Genomic DNA, 17093 nt, shown 5'->3' with positions numbered 1-17093 from the left:
CCCATCCAGAAAGGTGTAAATGCTTGGGCAAACCGCATGATCGAACAATAGACGGCATGGGAGCCTCCGTAAGACGCGTCAACAGCATCAACAAGCTCTCAGCCATGAGAGCCACGCCCCGGGTGAACCCAATCCCTTCTGAGGGTTCTGCCTTTGTAGGAGCAAGGCGGCAAGGGTTATATAAAGTCAGGGTGCGTTACGGCTTGCGGAGGAGGACCGCTTAAAGGCTCCGAAGCAGCTACAAGGTGCCACACCGTGTGATGATGCCCGGGCCGCCCGGCCGGCTTCCTGAATAGGACCAGTAAGGTGCCTGGACGTGTAGGGACTCAGCCCCCTGCAGTCGCTAAGGGGCTGTGGGCTCGTGAAACATCACGTGCCCCTCAAGAATGTAACTGTTATATGCACAAGCACGGTTATGACTGCCGCGTAGCGATCTTCCACGTGCAGGCGCTGTTGGTGCCCGAAAAAACACGGCAGATTAGCTTGCCAAGCCACCTGGCCATTGCGATTAGGCGGTACGCAGTTACGCGTACATGACCCAGTGTGGGGACGCGGCCACGTGGACTGAAGGCCATCCTGGGGTGGCCTTAATTGGTGTAATTGAGGTCGAGCTGTCGACTGCACCCATTCGCGGCAAGATAATATGTTCGATGTGACACGGGGAACCAACACCAAGTCCTCCACTCGCCGTACAGGCGTAGCGGACTGGCGCGATAAACGTTGCGGTCAGAGAGTGGGCGTTTGGATCTATGCTCAAAAAAAGTGTTTGTCGCGAAACGATTATCCAGGCCCGCAAAGTTATAACTAATGAATCGATAACATGAAATGCTGTTGTGAAGGTAATAATTTTGGAAAAACGAACAGGCCGGGACGCATGCAGGAGCACGCCGGCGGTTGGCAATCCCGGGGGCTCCGTCCCGGGGGGACCTTTGCGTTTAGGTCCCTTACAAGCAGATGGTGTTACCTTGAATCCCAAAGATATCAAAAACAAAATGCAGTCGTGATAACTTGATACGCCTGCATGTTAGGACCGCATTTTACGCAGTGCCTTGCTGCTTGGCCTTTTGTCTCTATGAGACGGCTCTCCAAAACGGATTCTGACTCTGATGAATCATTGCCGGTCCACACCGCATGACCACGACTTTCGCCCCTTTCTCCTCCTTGGGCTTGCTGGTTACCGCTGCTCGACGAGGAGGTTATGCGAGCCGCCGCACAGGTCGCTGGCCCTATGTGAGATGTGGGTGGCCAAAGGAGGCCCCTGGCGTCCTTGAGGTTTCATCATCCGGGTCGTCACCCATGACCAGCACAATCGTCGGGCGTCAGCATAAAGGCGCAAACCCGATGCCAGCTGTGGTAATGCCTAATCCTGCATTACCCGGCTTCCGCACTTCTCTTTTATGTGCGGAGTGTTACTGCTGCACTTCGATGAAGCTATTGTTGCGCCGTGTTCGCCATCATTCGATTTGCCGGTCATCCATGGCGGCTCTCCAATGTCGTAACAATGTTTGCCCGACAGGAAGAACATTTGGCAAGGACTTTCTTCACGAATTGCTTCCTCAGCTGACATACTAATCGTTCATGTCCGAAGTGGGTTAAGCGACCAGAACACAGCTGATATCGTGCTCTTCAGCAGACCTCGCGTCTTTCGGTAGCCTGCTCACCGCAGCGAAGACACCGATCTCTACTCATTACAGCGTTTTGGGTAGTTGCAAATTGAGGTGCAGCATCAGCTTGGAAAGCGGAAAGCGAGGCTCCAAAACGTCTGAAAAGATGCAAATGCAAAACCTTCCTCGTCCACCAGAGGCCGCGGCCATAAGTGGCGGCTCTTCCAGCGAAATCCAGCCCCTGCTACCTCCTGTAGGCGCGGTGGCGGATGCGCCTGCAGGGCCCGGATTCAGCCGCGCCATTCCTGGCCCAGGAGGTGCGCCATGATAGCCCGCCATGAACTGACAGATCGGCATGCAGAGTAGGCCTTCCCAGCGGCCACCGCGTTCCGATTGCTACCCTTCCTAGGGCGGAAAAATACCGGCTTATTGATGTGATTGCTGTAAGCTTAACGCGGATTAGGAGAGCGCACCTGCAAATTCATGCGTGTGAATTTTCGGGCATATCACGAGTTCATGAACGACCCATGGGTCATTTGGCCTTAAACGAACCCACGATGCGCGCTCCCTGTTACGTTCCCTTCTTCAGTGCCAAATATGCTTTTCACCTATACGTCCCACGCACCAGCCATTACTCTTACGAACCCCACCTAGATCTCTCCACCCCACAAACAGACATACGTCGGCATATGTTTTCCTTGATGTTGCATATAATTCTACCCGGCATACGGTCCGCCCGTCGCAGCAACCCCAGCCGCCACACAGCCCAGGACACAGCCAGGATCTGCTGCCCGCCAATGCCGTACTCTGATGCCATCATCTGGCCCTTCCTGACCCATATCACAGTCTTCCGGCGGGTGGTGCCCCCGACTGCACTGACGTCCGTTTCCCGTCCAGCCTCGTTCTGATACGCGCCTTTCTGTTTCCCAACCCCTTCCCTCACCTCAATACTGGGAAGTTCCCATACCTCTGCTACCTTGCCCCCCTGTCACTCGTTACACTTAACATGGTACTCCATCCGCCCCACTTCTGCATATGATCTCCCCCGACCCCCTTTCCAAGGTCCGGCGGCGGCTGGCTACTGGGCACGAATCAAGGTACGTGCGCAGCAGCAGATGATTGAGATGCGGGAGAGGGCCTTGGAGCAGCAGGGTCAGGAGTGGCGCAGCGCTGCTGAGAACCTGTCGGCGGTCAAGATCGCCGCGCAGGTGGGGAGGCGCGGCCAGGTCTATGGACGGGGGGGGGGCGCGGGGTGGGTGGTTCGATGAGGATCAAGGCTATCTGGCTTTGGTGAATTGGTGAATTGGTGAATCGGTGAATTGGTGAATTGGTAGGATGGATAAGAGACTTTGCTGTCTGAGGACGGAGCGGGAGGATGAAGAAGAAGAGGAGCGCGCACCGGGTAGGCCAAGATGTCACCGCAGTCAACCTGAAGCGCGGAGAGACCATTAACCGTTTTACGCACCTCTGCTCGCTCGTACGGCAATTTTGATGCCGAGAGGCATGTCCGTACCAACTACCAACCATTTACAATCGCATTCACCACAGCAACCACCATGTATCCGGGTTGGTGCAATGCACTTCTTTGCCGTTGGTGCTCTGAGAAATGAGAAATGCACAACGGTCGTGTGCCGTGATTTTTGAATTTTGGAGCCCACCCATGTACGTGCGTATACATGTACGGGTGTACGGCACCGTCAGGAGGTGGTAGCTCCGGAGCCTGCATCCTGGAGTGAGCGAGCACGACGGTCCTGGGCGCTGGTGAAGCTTCTGGATAGCGGTCCTCTGGCCAAGTGGGTGGCTAGGGCCTTGGTGTGTGCGTTCTACGTCAACCAGGTGGGGTGGGTGCGGGGGGGGGTGCGGTCTAGGAGCTCTGCCGTTGCTTGGTACTGGTGCTGGTACGGACCGTACGGCGCACAGTCGCGTCCTACCCCTTGCAGGAGGGGAGGGGAGGGGGGGAAAGACGAAACCGCGAGCGACTGCGGTTGATGCCAAGGAAAGGCTGCTGCTGCAGATGTAGAAAATTACAACTAACCAGTCGGCGGTTGTGAAGAAGCAATCTTGGCGATGATGTAGGGATGACGATGGCGGAAAACTACCTACCTAGCCGCCAAGACTAAAATAAGAGCGGAAAAAGAGCAGTAGACCCAAGCCGTGAAATAGTAAAGGTAGGTGTAAAGGCGGCGAAAGAGTAATAAAAACTGACTTGAGAAGAGAAAGGGATGATGTGAGCTGGAATAAAGTAGCCGCCGGCCTGGCGGCGGCATTGAAGAGGCTGGAGCAAAGACTGGCTGATAAGCTGGTAATAAGCTGCTGGTGACATGCAAGTGCTCCGCTCACCCCCCAACACGCACCCGACCCGACCGACCCAACTATCCTAGTCCGGCTAGCCGACCGACGCAACGCGATCTACCGGCAAATCTCGAACCTGGGGGGAAGGGGAGGAAAGCTATGCGGGACCAAGAGGAAGCGCGCCCCTGCCAGGCCAGGCTTGACAGCCTCCTGGCTTCTCTCCCTGGTGGCGGCGGCGGTGCAGGTGGCGGAGGCGGTGGAGATGTGGGTGCACCTAAAGAACGCCCCCCACAGGCGCCGCTGGGCGGATGAACCGCCGCCCCGGCCGCCCGCATTCCCCGTATTCATGGTGCGTGGGGACCAGCCAGCGGGACTGCGGCATGGGCTGCGGTGGGGTGGAGTGGGGTGGGGTGGAGTGGGGTGGGGTGGAGTGGGGTGGGGTGGAGTGCGGTGGGGTGGAGTGCGGTGGGGTGGAGTGCGGTGGGGTGGAGTGTGGATCCGTCAAGCTGGTGCAGTGTGTGCGGGGATATTCTCTGAATAGGCGGGGTGCGGGGGAGGAGATGGCAGGGGTCCGTGGAGGGTTGGGCACTCGGCGATCGCAGGGGGGTCTGTCGGGGAAGGGGGGGGTCAAACTGTTTGGCGCCGTTGCGGTGGTGGACTGGGCCCCGGGGGCGTTGCGAGCTCCAGGATGCGGCGAGGTCCTACCTACCTACCTACCTACCTACCTACCTACCTACCTACCTACCTACCTACCTACCTACCTACCTACCTACCTACCTACCTACCTACCTACCTACCTACCTACCTACCTACCTACCTACCTACCTACCTACCTACCTACCTACCTACCTACCTACCTACCTACCTACCTACCTACCCACCTACCTACCTACCTACCCACCTACCTACCTACCTACCTACCTACCTACCTACCTGCCCCCCAACTTTACCAGTCCTTCCACCCCTAAACATCCTACCTACCTACCGGCCCCCTCTCCCCTACCCCCTCCAGGTGGCGGTTCTACTGCCCTGTGCACTCTTGTGCGCCGGCGGACTGCTGGTACCGCTGACGGGGGGCGCCCTGCTGGCGACGACCCTGTACGAGGACGCCAGGCTGTCATGGCGGCAGATCGTCAGCATCGTACGGTACGGCAGTAGGCCAACGGAGCTTCTGGCCAAGCGGCTGGCCATGGTGGGTCGCAGTGTGCGGGGTGCTTGGTCGCGTGGCATGGCACGGCGTGGCTTTAGGGGCTGCGGATTCACGTGGTTGAGCTGCGTTTGATTGTGGTTACGGCGGTTGCATCACGCTCCAAGCCTGCACGAACTCCAACAGAAGCTGCTGTGGTTGTGGTTGTGGTTGAGCGTCAAGAAAATGACGAGGGTGCTGATGAAGCCCAGGAGTGCCGAGTAGCGAACTTGGTGGCGGGCAGCCCCCGGTGGTCACCTCCAGCCTCCAGCGATGTCAATCGTCCGCGAGAACCCTTCTTATGTACTTCATGTGCATGTACCGATGGCGGGCGGCACCTGACGCACTAGGTCCGGGTCCTGAGCACCTGCGCCACGTAATCCTTGTTGCTGCCCCTCTGCCCCTCTGGCCCCACCAGATTGGGGTGGCCCTACTGGTGGTGGCTCACAGCGCCAGAGACCGAGCCAAGATGCGCACATACGCGGGTGGGTGGGTGGAAGAGGGTGACAAGTGGTAGGCGTGTAGCGAGACAACTGCCAGGCAACCTGGTGGTGGTTGGGTTGGTTGGGTTGATTAACTAAAATAATAAACGGCTTCGCATCGCTTCCCATAATTGGTATCACCGGCTCTTAACGCATAGTCCCATTCGGCCGTCGTGGCGCATATCCGAACCGTGTGCTAGGAACAGCAGCCCCTTCTCCTTGCCCCTCGGCTCTCGCCCCCGCTCCACCGCTCAACGTCTTCGCGTACAGGCATGCTGTTGACGGATGACCAGGGCAGCCGTACTCCCGGTCGGAAGAAGTCCGCTGCCCTCCTGGCGGGCCGCTTGCTGCTCGCCTGCCTGCTGCTCTTCGCGGGGCTGTCGCAAGTACGGCGTGTCATGGCCCGCGGCGGTGCCCTGTGGCAGGCAGCTGCGCTGACGCCGCGACAACAGGCCGCCGCCGCCGCCGCTCTACAGGCTGCATATGGTCCCCGGATGCAACCCGACATGGCAACGCCATCGGGGGGGAAGGGCTCGGTGGCGGAGGCAGCAATGACAGCGGCGGAGGCCGCCGTAACGGCGGCTGGCGCCGCCGCGGCTGGCGCGGCGGCGGCGGGTGCGCCGCTCCCGGGCATTGCCGCTGCCGGCGCGACTGCGGGCGCGGCGGCCGCGGTGGGTGGTGGTGCAGCGGCGGCGATTGGCAGCGGCCCGGGCGCGGCTCCCGACCTGGCTGCTGCCACCGCCACCGGCGCAGCACGTCACCACTTTGGCGTCCCCGACAGCCATGACAACAACTGGCAGTTGTTGCAGATGGTGCTGTGCGTGCCGCTGGCGCTGGGCTGGCAGGTGGGAGCGAGGGGGTGAGGTGTAGCGGGTGAGGAGGGCACCGGAGGAGGGCAGCGGGCCAAAACCAAACTGCACGGACGCCGTCAGGATTACTTCACTTCCTCGGCTCACTGTCATGCATGCGGTACCACCACACCCATACCTTGCGCCTCCTCTCGCACCATTTGCCACTACAGATATCTAGTCCCACCTCGTATCCCACCGCCTCTTTGGCCTGTCCCTCCCCTGCTCCTACCCCCGGGGCCCCGCTCCTGGCCCTACCCTGGCGCTGGCGCAGACGGGTCTTACCTGTCGCGGCCTGGTGGCTGTGTTGCTTCTGGAGGCGGTCACGTGTTGGCCCTTCTGGGCCTGGTACTGGCCGTCCTGGCATTACGCGGCACATGTGCGGCTGCATTTCTTCACAAACCTGGCTGTGGCCGGGGGCCTGGTGCTGCTGCAGTGCCTGGGGGCGGGGCACTTCACGATGGATAGCCTACTGGGCCGCAAGACGGATTGAGGCGGGACGGGGCTGGGGAGAAGGCTGGGAAGGGGGAGAGAGGGAAAATGGGACTTTGCAGACCGGGAAGTGGGGCGGGGCAAAGGATGGGATTATGGAAGCAGCACTGGGACCCGGAGGAGGCGCAGACATGCGAACCTGATGGGCGGGGTGGGCACGTGGCAAGGGCACGGGGCATGTAGCCTTGCGGCATGTTGGGTCATAAAATCAGGGTACCTGTTGACGAAGAGGAGGCCAGAGGAAGAGACCACAGAAGTCGCAGACTGCAGCGCTGACAGCGGTGAGAGGAGGCAGAGCAGAGCAGTGGGACGAGGAGGAGGACGTGAGGGGCCGGCGGCTCGGTACTTGCGGGAGGTCAACCCATGGCTCCGTTGGACGGGCCGCTTAGCGACCTTTAGACGAGCGAAAAAACGTAAAGTAAGTACCGAAGCCACTCGGCTGATGATGCTGTTACCGTTCTACGGGAGGAGGGATTTAGAGGGGTTGCGGAGGGCGGAACGTGAGGTAGGAGTGGATGAGGTGGATGAGATGGAGCCTGAGCTTAATTGTGGGCTGTGGATGAAGTCGGTTTGTTTGTTGGTTGTCAGATGGATTGAGTAGGCTGATGAGGTGGCTGATGGAGGTATGGGGGAATGGCCGACCGGTCTGGCTAGGTGTGCTGCTTGGGGGCAGCTAGGAAGGTGCCGGGGAGGAGAGGGATGGGAAGCGGAAAGAGAGGGAGAACGTCGTGCGTTGTGGAATATGTTTGATGGGAAAATGAGTATCAGGACATTCTGAAACCCTGTTGTCAGACGTGTTATGTCGGCGTTGCATGTTGCTAAAAGGTGGCGGCAGTTCCCACCTTCCCCCGGGAGAGCAACGATATACCGGGCGGGTGGTAAGCGGGCGCTGATTTCCCACCGAGATTGCACCAGGGTTTTCGGGCCTACTAGGACAGGGCCCCTGTCCTCCAGGGAAGAACTGGATGCCGCACATGTTTCAGAGTAGCAGGGCCACGGACAGCTTTCTGGTGTTGAGCACAGCGTTTCGCTGCTTCTTACGGCATGCGGTCGTTCGTATTTCAGTTCGAAATGAATTTCAATTGCTCTTAAACACTGCGCTTCAAACAGCGGCGGGCGAGCAGTGTGAGGCCGCCCGCTGCAAAGTGGAGAGTGCCCGGTCTGAAGAGGAGGTGTTCTGTCCTTTTAAAGGCGGCATCTCCGGTACTTCTCAATAGGTGCTGGAAAAGGGACAAGAAAACTCAAGGCGAACGCGAAGACTGAGTGCGACGGGAGAAGGGTGGTAGGGTGGGGCCGTCCATGCAAACTGTTGTCATGATTCGGAGAGCACCGCCTGATGAAGATGCTTTTGCCCTGTGCATATAGAGCAGCTACCAGCCATGTCCCGCCCTACCAAGCTTCTGAGCCTGGTCATTCTTTTGGGGAAATCGGACTGACTGCGGTGCTGCTGCGATAACCCAGGGCATGATCCCTTTCCATGAACCCGTGCCGCCTCTGCGAATGCGACATGTACTGCACTTTGGTTTGCGTTTCCTGAGGGGTTTATCTACAATCATGAGCCCGGGCGTTGTCTTCAAGGCGCCCACACTGCCGCTATCAACAATCCGGTAACGCATGGCGTGGCGGCGCAGCTCCGAACTCCACAACCCGGCAGTCAAGCGCACCTACCTTGCGCACTCACAGGCATTACGCACAGGACATGTCCGCCTTGTCTCAGCGCCCCTAACACACAGCTAGGGGCCAAGCAAACGCACTTCCTGCGGCTGCGCGGACTCGAGGCAACTTTTTAGCTAAGGCGTGTGCACGTGCACGCACACACGGGTGCAATCTGCACACGGTGCCCCAAAAACACATTCCGCGCGTGACCCCTCTATATCACAATGCGGGGGCTCGGTCACTGCCCCTTGTATACCCTAAAGCCAACTGTGCCACAACTCTACTCCTGCAGTCCAGCACGTCTCTGTCTACTGTGCAGCACGCTCGGCGCGTCATACGACAAAAAAAGGGGTTATGACCCTCCGCTGCGTCTCAGGGTATGCGTCTTCCAAGGTGGGTAACACCCACACCCACGTCAAACTAGGTCCAATGCTGTCACCCCTATATACACACACAGACACACATCGCTATTTCCATTCGCGTACTTTCCATTCATTCTGCATGGCCTGATTCGTCCGTCCGTTGGTCCCTGGGCCCGAAAACGTAATTCGGGGACGAAGCAAGCCTCTATCCTGCTGCTCCTGTTGCTGATAATCGGTTATGCTCGACTCTCCTCCGTCAAGAAGCTAATGACGTAATCACAAAGCCACTGAAGAAGTCGCCCTGGCACTGGCTCTCGCCAATACTGCGTCCGGCACCTGCAGCCGCATCAACACCCCGTCTGCCTCTTCCAGCCGCAGGCCCCTACGAGCAATCAGAAACTGACGCACCAGTCCCCCAACCGCCAGTGAATCACCACCCGCATGCCTGCTGCCCGACACTAGCGCATTATCGCGGCTGTATCTACCTTCTCTAAAGCTATCGCCCGCGTGACTGTCTCCTGTGTGACTATCCGTGACACTGCTTCCAAGGCTGCTAGAGCTACTACTAATAGTGTTTAAGCTGCTGCTCGACTCCCCCTCCTCCTCGCAACAAGACCCTGCACAGCTGGGTTCAGAGCTAAGCGAGTTGCCCGTTGCAGTAGGTGCAGCCCCCGTTATTGAACGCCAGCTTGGCAGGGGCGGCAGCACCTCCGTGGTCTTCGAGTCCAGTTCCGGTTTCGTCGTGGACACCTTTGGAAGCGCTTCGGCGCCCGTCCGAGGCACTTCCCCGGACAAGTGCGTTGCGCCATTCCCGTTGCCTTCCAAACTTTCAGGCTCATCCGCGAGGTGAGCCTGTTTCCGAGCTGCTCCGATCTGCGCCACAGTGACGTCCGCGGGTAACGTCACAGGCGTAGGTGGGGATGAGGACGAGGACGGCAGTGGTGTTGTTATCCATAGTGGGTGCCTGCGACCATCCTCTGAGACAGCGCAAGCCTCCGCAGTGGCCGCCAACACCAAGCCTAAGCCTTCTCTGCTGCTGGCAGGTTGTGCGGAGTCCGCCACTTGCTGGGTGGTGGGCAAAGCAACAACGTTCGAGCCCAGCAGCTCTGCCGCAGCAAGCGGGACCACTGCCCGGTGGCGTAGCATAGAATGTGAGTTCTCAGCGACCGCCCTGGTAGCGCCGCACCAAGTAAACCTCACTGCCACGTCTGCAGGCACAACTGTCTGCGCCTGCTGTTTCGTCGCCACCGCCATCGCACCCGTTACCTCCGTCGCTCCTGTGCGGTACAGCAGCTCCTTCAGAAAGGCCTCCATGAGGTGCTCATCCGTTCCCGTCGATAACCCCGACGGCGGGTCATCCGCCATATCAGCGACTGCGGCCGCCGCCCGGGCGATAACTCGCTGCCGGCGCCGCAGCTTCAGTCCCTCCTGAAGCAGTAGCAGGTCGCGTGCGCTAATGTCGTACCGCTGCAGCAGTACCTGCAAAAGCTGCCAGTACAGGTCGGGCCCATCGCCAGTGTGTGCGGCAGTAGCGGCAGCTGCGTCCTTGTGGCCGCCGCCGTCGTAGCCCAGCGCCGCAAGCGCCCAGAACATCTGTACAACGCCACTGGTGGGCAGCTGGTGAAGCAGCTGCCGGGTGCGCGTAGCCAGCGCATGCACCACTTGGCCTGGAGTGCTGCTGTCATGCAGGCACGTCCTTGCGCACGCCCATGCCAGGTCCACCAGCGACGCGGCAGACAGACGGCCGCTCTCTTGCGCCAGTAGCGGCGCCACAGCCGCTACCAGTTGCCATGCCGGAGGGTGCCGCAGACGCACCAACGGCTGCAACAGTGCGCATGCGGCGCGCGTACGCAGGCACTGCAGGCGATGCCGCAGCAGTGACGCGGTTGCGTCGCAGAGACGCGGGTGGTACAGCGCAGCACCGTGGTCCGCAGCGGCACCCAGCGCCTGCGCTAGCAGCCGCACGTGCACGTCCAAGACGTCGGGCGGTGGCAGCGGCGCCGCTGCCGCAACTGCAGCCTCGCCCAGAAGTCCCGCATGCATAGCCCCGTCCGCGGTGCAGGGGCCAGGGCCGTGGGACCTTGGCGCGCAGGGACCTGCGGACATCGCATGCGGCCCTGCGGGCTCACCCTCGCAGTGGCGAGGTGCCCATCCAGACAGGGAGATCGCACACACGTCCGCCAGCTCGTGAAAGGCGGCTGCATCGGGACGAGGCTGTGCGGCGAGGGCGTGGAGCACATGAAGGAGGGACTTGGCCGGCAGCAGATACAGATCCACCAGCTGCTGCTGCGACGGTGGCAGCGACAGGTGTGGACTACTTGCCCCATCATCGGTGCCTGATGCCGCAGCTCTGCCGGCACCAGGCTCCGCCGAGGCGTCGCCCGCTGCCGGCGGGAGCATGGCGATGGCCAGGCGCGGGTCGCGGAGCACCGGCCTCAGCAGGCGCCGCATGAGGTCGCTCAGGGTCCCTAGCAAACTCTGCGGGTGGTACGACAGTACGGCCATGCTGTGCGCGATCAAGGCGAGTTGGGACACAGCCAGCAGACCGTGTGGTCGCGACAGCACGTCTACGTAGGGACCTTGCCGCCGAGCTGCTGAACCTGTGCCGTAGCTCTCTCTGCCGCTGCTGCTGCTGCTGTCGCTGACGAGATGACCCTCCGGCGGCGGCCGCGGTGAGGTACCTAGGGGCGACTGCACCGTAGATGAGTTGCAGGTTGCGGGTGCGTGTGTCCGCGCCATCGCATGGACAGGGTCACCGTACGGATGCTGTTGCTGTCCTAACCCCCTAGCCTGATGCTCCGGCGGCCAACAACGCACCGCATCACACCAGCCGGACTGAAGGGTGTCCATTGGCTGAAGGGTTCCATGGGCGGCGTCGCTGACCTCGCTCCATGCAACGGTGACGGAGGCTGTGTGGTCTCGACCGGACAGGGTGGTCTCGACGGGGAGACCATGCCCCCGTATTGCCGTGCTGTCCAAGGAACACATCTCCGGCCCCGGCGCCATATGAGGCACCACATTCCCCCGCCTTGGTGCGGCGTAGGACGAGCCATTTGGCTGCTGAGGATGCCCATGTTGGTGTTGCTGCTCGGAATGTCGGCGATGACGTTCTTTGTGTTGAGGCACCTGCGGCGGATCGCAAGCGATCTTCCCGCTGACGGGGCGCAAGTCGTACATCTCCACATCCTTAGGCTCAATCGGCTGTACCTGCGGACACGCAAGCGCCAGGCCCACAGAGCCGCACTATCAGGACGTATACCCACCACAAACCGTCAAGTGGGCCCTCGTGAGTTGAAGGCGAAAACAGGCTGGTGAACGACAATTGGACTTGCCAGCAGACTTCAGGTGAAGCACACGAGGCATGGGTGCCAGTATTTGTGCTGTCACTACTTCGAACATCGCTCGACAGCATCAGAACTATAGACTTAAAGATGGTCTAGCCGAGCACCCGCACGGGAAGCATACCATATTGCATATAGGCCATAGCCTACCGTGAGGAGGGCAATGGTCCAGGGATGATATGCGAATGAACCCAAACCATATTTCAGCAGCAAGACACATGAATGCGAAAAGATCACCCCAATAAATATTTAACACCGCGCAAACCTGCTCCTGCAATGGAGCCTGTTTCATACTCCGCAGGCGCTGCCGCGGCCACACGCTGCTGCAGCGCCCGTCGCAGGTGCTGCTCCGGCTCACGCCGCTGCAGCGCCCAATTCACGCCCCGTCGGTCACACATACCTGGCCACGTAGCGAGCCGCTCACATACAGCAACACGGGCCTAGAAGTCGTATCTGTGCGCGGGGGACTGTAGCCCGACGACGGGTTGAGCAGCGCCCTCAGCAGTGCGTCGCTGTTAGCTGGCGGCAGGTACTCCAGAACCGCCAACTGCAGAACAGAAGCATGGGATAAGGATGGTCTCCGGTTGGGTTTCAGCTGCCGGCACAATTGCAGGGAGCTCCGCCGGTGAGTTGGTGCGAGTGGAAAGGTGGTTCGCAGCAGCGACATGTAAAAGTTAAAATACAAACTGCATTAAGCAGATGCACATGTGCATGGCATCTCCATTTACTTTTCAACGGTGAAAACACCCCCTGACGCGTGAAACATCATCATCAACCTCACTGCTTATTTTCTCGTGAGCTGCTTCCCGCCTCCCACATGAAAAAAGGTCAAATAGCGGGGTGAGGCATTTGGCGCCTAGGCCACTCCAGCAAGGCTACGCGCCGTCTTGTGACGGACATGCCGCTCTGTCCCCCTCCTCCGTCCCCAGCATCTTTGGCCCGCTGCATTCTTAGGAAGCTATCCCCATGCCTACAGGCTCTGGCCCAAGACACAGCCGGATCACCTCCACTCGCTGCCCCTGAAGCCCACAGGACAGAACCCCGAGGCCTCCTCCACGGCCAGGAAAATCATCGTACCTCAGCCCCACCACATATCGGCCCCGCCTGTAGCCTTCCCGCAAGCGCTGCCACCCCCTCCGCTGACGTCACACCCACGAAAGCACAGCCTAAGCCAGGCCTGCCCTTCGAAACCGCAGCGTAGTCATACGGCATGTAGTATAGGTCGATCGAGACGCCCTGTATCGCTAGAAGCTCGTCCAAAAGCGCACGAGGCTGTAGCGCCGGCGACAGCCTCCGAATGACCAGGCCGGTGCGGTCCGCCGCGATGTAATCCAAGCTCACTCGGTGTGCTGCGCTGTCCCCAGTGGCGCCACCACGCGTGTCTGCCAACGGCAGGCCTGGACGCTGTGGCGTTGCCCTGACGGCCTGAACAACAGAGTGCCGCTGTGCCGCCACCGCCGCGCCTGGCCGCCCCGGTGCGGCCTGAGCGGGGACTGGGCCATGTCCCCCCGCGAGCCCAGTCACAACATGTCCCGTGGCACCTACGCGGCTGTTGCCAGCATCCGCATCCCTGGCCCTGGCCGTGGAAGCACTGACGGTCCCCAGCGCCAGCAGCTGCATCGGCATGGGCGGCCGCCGCTGCATGCTACCTGCAGGCTCCCTTGTCAAGTGCTCACCCGCTGGACGCATGTAGCTGAGCTGTGCTGGAGGTGTGGGCGGTGCCAGCGAGAGTTCCGCCGCCGGCGGTGTAAGGAGCGCCTCCAACAGGGCCACCTCATCGGTGCTGCTTTCCAAGCGCGTAACGGGTGCCGACATCGGCTCCTCTGCTGCTATCCCTGCCGCTGGCTGTAGCAGTCGGCCCTGAGCCGCGCTCACCTGTAATCCATGCGCCACACAGTCGACGCCAACGTCCCCAACCAGAGCCCCAGCCCAGACACGCAAAGGACCCGCAGCAGGGAGGGAATTGGGTGCGCGGGCAGGGCTTGCACTCTCCGACCCCTCATGCCGGGTTTCGTCCACCTGCCCCCAGCCAGCCTCTGCTCCTTGTGTCAGAACACCCCCCAGATGCTCCCGTGGTGCCGGGCTGCTGGCCAGGTGTTCCACCACAGCCGTGGTGCTGCAACCCGCCGCACCACTGAGGATATCAGACTCCACCGCGCACGAGCCGCTTCCCGTCCCTCCTTCCTGTGCGCCTAGTTCCTGTAGTAGGGGGACCGCTGCCGCCGGAACCACTGCATCTAGCCCCCGCCGCAGCGACGCCGCAGTGCGCAGCGGGCCCAAAGCCGTGGCGCCCGTCCGCGGCAGCAGCTCTCCCTGTAACGCAGTCAACGCGGCCTCACCCGAGGCAACCCCCTCCGGTGAAGGCCGCTCCTGCGGATGTACCTGTCCCTGCGGCTGCGCCTCCAGCCACGCCTGCGCTTCCGCTGCCTCTTGCGCTTCCGCCTTCGCTTCCACCTCCGCCAGCAGCGCTCCCGCGTGGTCCCCTGCGTACGCCGCCACGGCATCCAGGAACCGCTCATCACGCACGCGGCACCTGGCCAGAGCGGCAACCGTCGCCGCCACGTCCCCAGGCGCCACCAGCATCCCGCTGGTGACGGGCAGCGACGGCTGCGTCGGCAGGCTGAGGTACGCCGCAACATGCAGCGCCAGGCGATGCATTAGCGACGACCTGTGGTGGGAAAACCGCGCGCAGACCTCCGCCACGCGTGCCGCCTGCGAGGGCGCTAACGCTGGTAGGCAGCGTTCCACCGCGTCCAGCCCGCATTCCATGAGGCCGCTGTGGTGCACTCCGGCACGCGCAAACAGATCCAGGACCTCCACTACCTGCGATGGCGTTAGGAAGTGCAGGTGTGGCGGCTGTGCAAGCACGCTGTCATCATCACACAGACCCAATTCTCCGGCTGCAGGTGCGGCTGTGGGTGCTGCTACTGCTGTACCAGGATGCGCCACCGGGCTGCTGGACGGCAGTTCCGCAGCGACGGCTGTCGGCCCTCCTAGCGGTGCACGAGTGCAGAGATAGTCGCCGATGCGACGCAGGAACTCCGGCTCACGGTCGTGGCGCCAGCCGCAAGAAGTCACATCTCGCAGAAGTCCCAGCAGAGGTGCTGGGCCCGGCAACGCAGGTAGTCGTGCTTGCAGGCAGAACATGAGTCGCAGCATGGCCCCGCGAATGCTTGCCTTTGCCGTTGCGGCCGGCAAGGCGTGCATTTTCGATAGCGAACATAGCAGGCTGATTGCATCTACAGCACTGGGCATGTTGTCCGGTGACATGTGTATAGCAACATCCCCACCCGCCGCCTTCTTCTGCGCTCGCTGTCGCGTGTACATGCCAAGGCGCATGCACGACGAGGGCTCCGGTGCCAAGAGGCGCTGTGTGCGCGCCAGAATTTGATCCAAGAACCTCTTGCCCATGGCCTTCATGCGCACCATGCCCTCGAGCATCTTGGCGGCCTGGGACCAGGTCGCGGTATGCGCTGCGGCGGTGGCAGCAGACACGAGGCTACGTGCCAGGTCCGGCGGCGGCGCCGAAAGCCGGCCATCGCCAGTCAGGCAATCAGCAACCGAGGTAATGATGTCGGCAAGGTCGTCAGTCGCAGCGTGACGAGTCGCAGCAGCGCAAGTGGCATCCCCGCCGCCACCGGCCTCCGCAAGGGATGAGGAGTGGCGGGCCCGCGATCGCTCAACAGCACCACCAAAGGCTCCACTCCCAAGCCGCCGGTCCAGCAGGTTACAGGTCCGCTCGATAAGGGTCAGGGGAATGTTGTGGTGACCTGCTGTCGATATCGCGTTCTCCAAGGCAGCGTCGTCCTTCCCACTGCCCTTGCTGCAGGCGCCATCGTCTTTGCTTCTGTGGCACGGTTCAGCGCTAAGAGCACGATAACGCCAGTCCTTGGCCAGAGAGCTGAGGTCTGCAAGCTCCGGTGTCCAAGCGGGCTGGACTGCCTTGTAGCCGGCGAAATGTGATGCACCGGAAGGGGCATCGCTGGTAGGGCTGATGCTGCTGATGCCTTTTTGAAAATGCGCCAGGAGTCTACCTTGCTGCTGCGCAGGTGACTGCAAAGTGCAGGTTGAGGACTGGCGGACTACGCTTCTGGAGTATCGCGTGGGGGTCGGAGCTGTCGTCCAGCGCTGCGCATGTAAAGCCTGTGACAGCGGCGGGGTTCAAGTGGCCTGAACAGCGTGGAGATCACTTGTTGTTTACGCGCGTGCTGTCGTTGGCTGACACTCACCCTCCTGCACTCTGATGTCGTACGTGCAGGGGCATTGATGGCGCAAGCGTCACCGCAGGTATGTGGGAGCTCTCGCGATAGTTCCCTGCATGTACCAGCGAGGCTACTTGCGTTGCTTTCATCATTGGATATGGGGTCTCAAAACACACGTGCGCTGCTAAAGGGAGGTACGAGTACGTGCCTGCCGGCCTCGAGCCAAACCGTCCAGGCTCTCGTCGATGAGCCTGCGTATCGCCACAACAAAACGTGTCTTGCACAGACCTAGCACATGAACAAATGACAGTTGGGCTTCGCACCTAACGACGTTCCTGCGCCAAGACGTCCGGAAACCATATGCCCGCAAGTTAATGCTCATTGGTTGAATCTGTTCTAATCTATGAAGCATAAAGTTCTCCCAGAGTAGTCTGCTAATAGCGCAGGACGGCTGCGCAGGCACGATGGATGCACGTCAACATCGTGTAAAGCATACGAATATCGTAACAAAAGCTGCAGCGTAGGCGTCAACTTGGTAACTTGCACAATTCTTCCCAAACCTTCCAAAATGTTGCCGTACAAGCTCCGCTTCTTTTTCCATTTTGTTCCAATGCCGAAACTTTGTAAA

General features: G+C 60.7%; 2 protein-coding genes across 2 annotated transcripts; one reads left to right on the top strand and one right to left on the bottom strand.

Annotated features, from left to right (window-relative positions):
• Window positions 1-399: 399 nt before the first annotated feature.
• Window positions 400-6905, top strand: VOLCADRAFT_104553 (uncharacterized protein; the record flags this gene model as incomplete). The annotated part of the gene is made up of 9 exons (XM_002950093.1): window positions 400-515; window positions 1695-1921; window positions 2667-2812; window positions 3306-3440; window positions 4141-4245; window positions 4909-5088; window positions 5501-5567; window positions 5835-6409; window positions 6687-6905. The coding sequence occupies 9 exons, from the start codon at window positions 400-402 to the stop codon at window positions 6903-6905; spliced, it is 1770 nt and encodes a 589-aa protein (XP_002950139.1).
• A 2293-nt stretch (window positions 6906-9198) lies between these two features.
• VOLCADRAFT_117440 (uncharacterized protein) lies at window positions 9199-16877 on the bottom strand (the record flags this gene model as incomplete). Its single annotated transcript, XM_002949977.1, has 5 exons — window positions 9199-12129; window positions 12664-12810; window positions 13341-16406; window positions 16493-16577; window positions 16789-16877. 5 exons carry the CDS (start codon window positions 16875-16877, stop codon window positions 9199-9201), a joined length of 6318 nt encoding a protein of 2105 aa, XP_002950023.1.
• Window positions 16878-17093: the final 216 nt, after the last annotated feature.

The sequence above is a fragment of the Volvox carteri genome (genome assembly GCF_000143455.1).
Source record: "Volvox carteri f. nagariensis unplaced genomic scaffold VOLCAscaffold_17, whole genome shotgun sequence".
In the NCBI taxonomy this organism is placed as follows: Eukaryota; Viridiplantae; Chlorophyta; class Chlorophyceae; order Chlamydomonadales; family Volvocaceae; genus Volvox; species Volvox carteri.
Note: the sequence above shows the minus strand (reverse complement) of the source record. Positions and strands in the feature narration are given on the sequence as shown.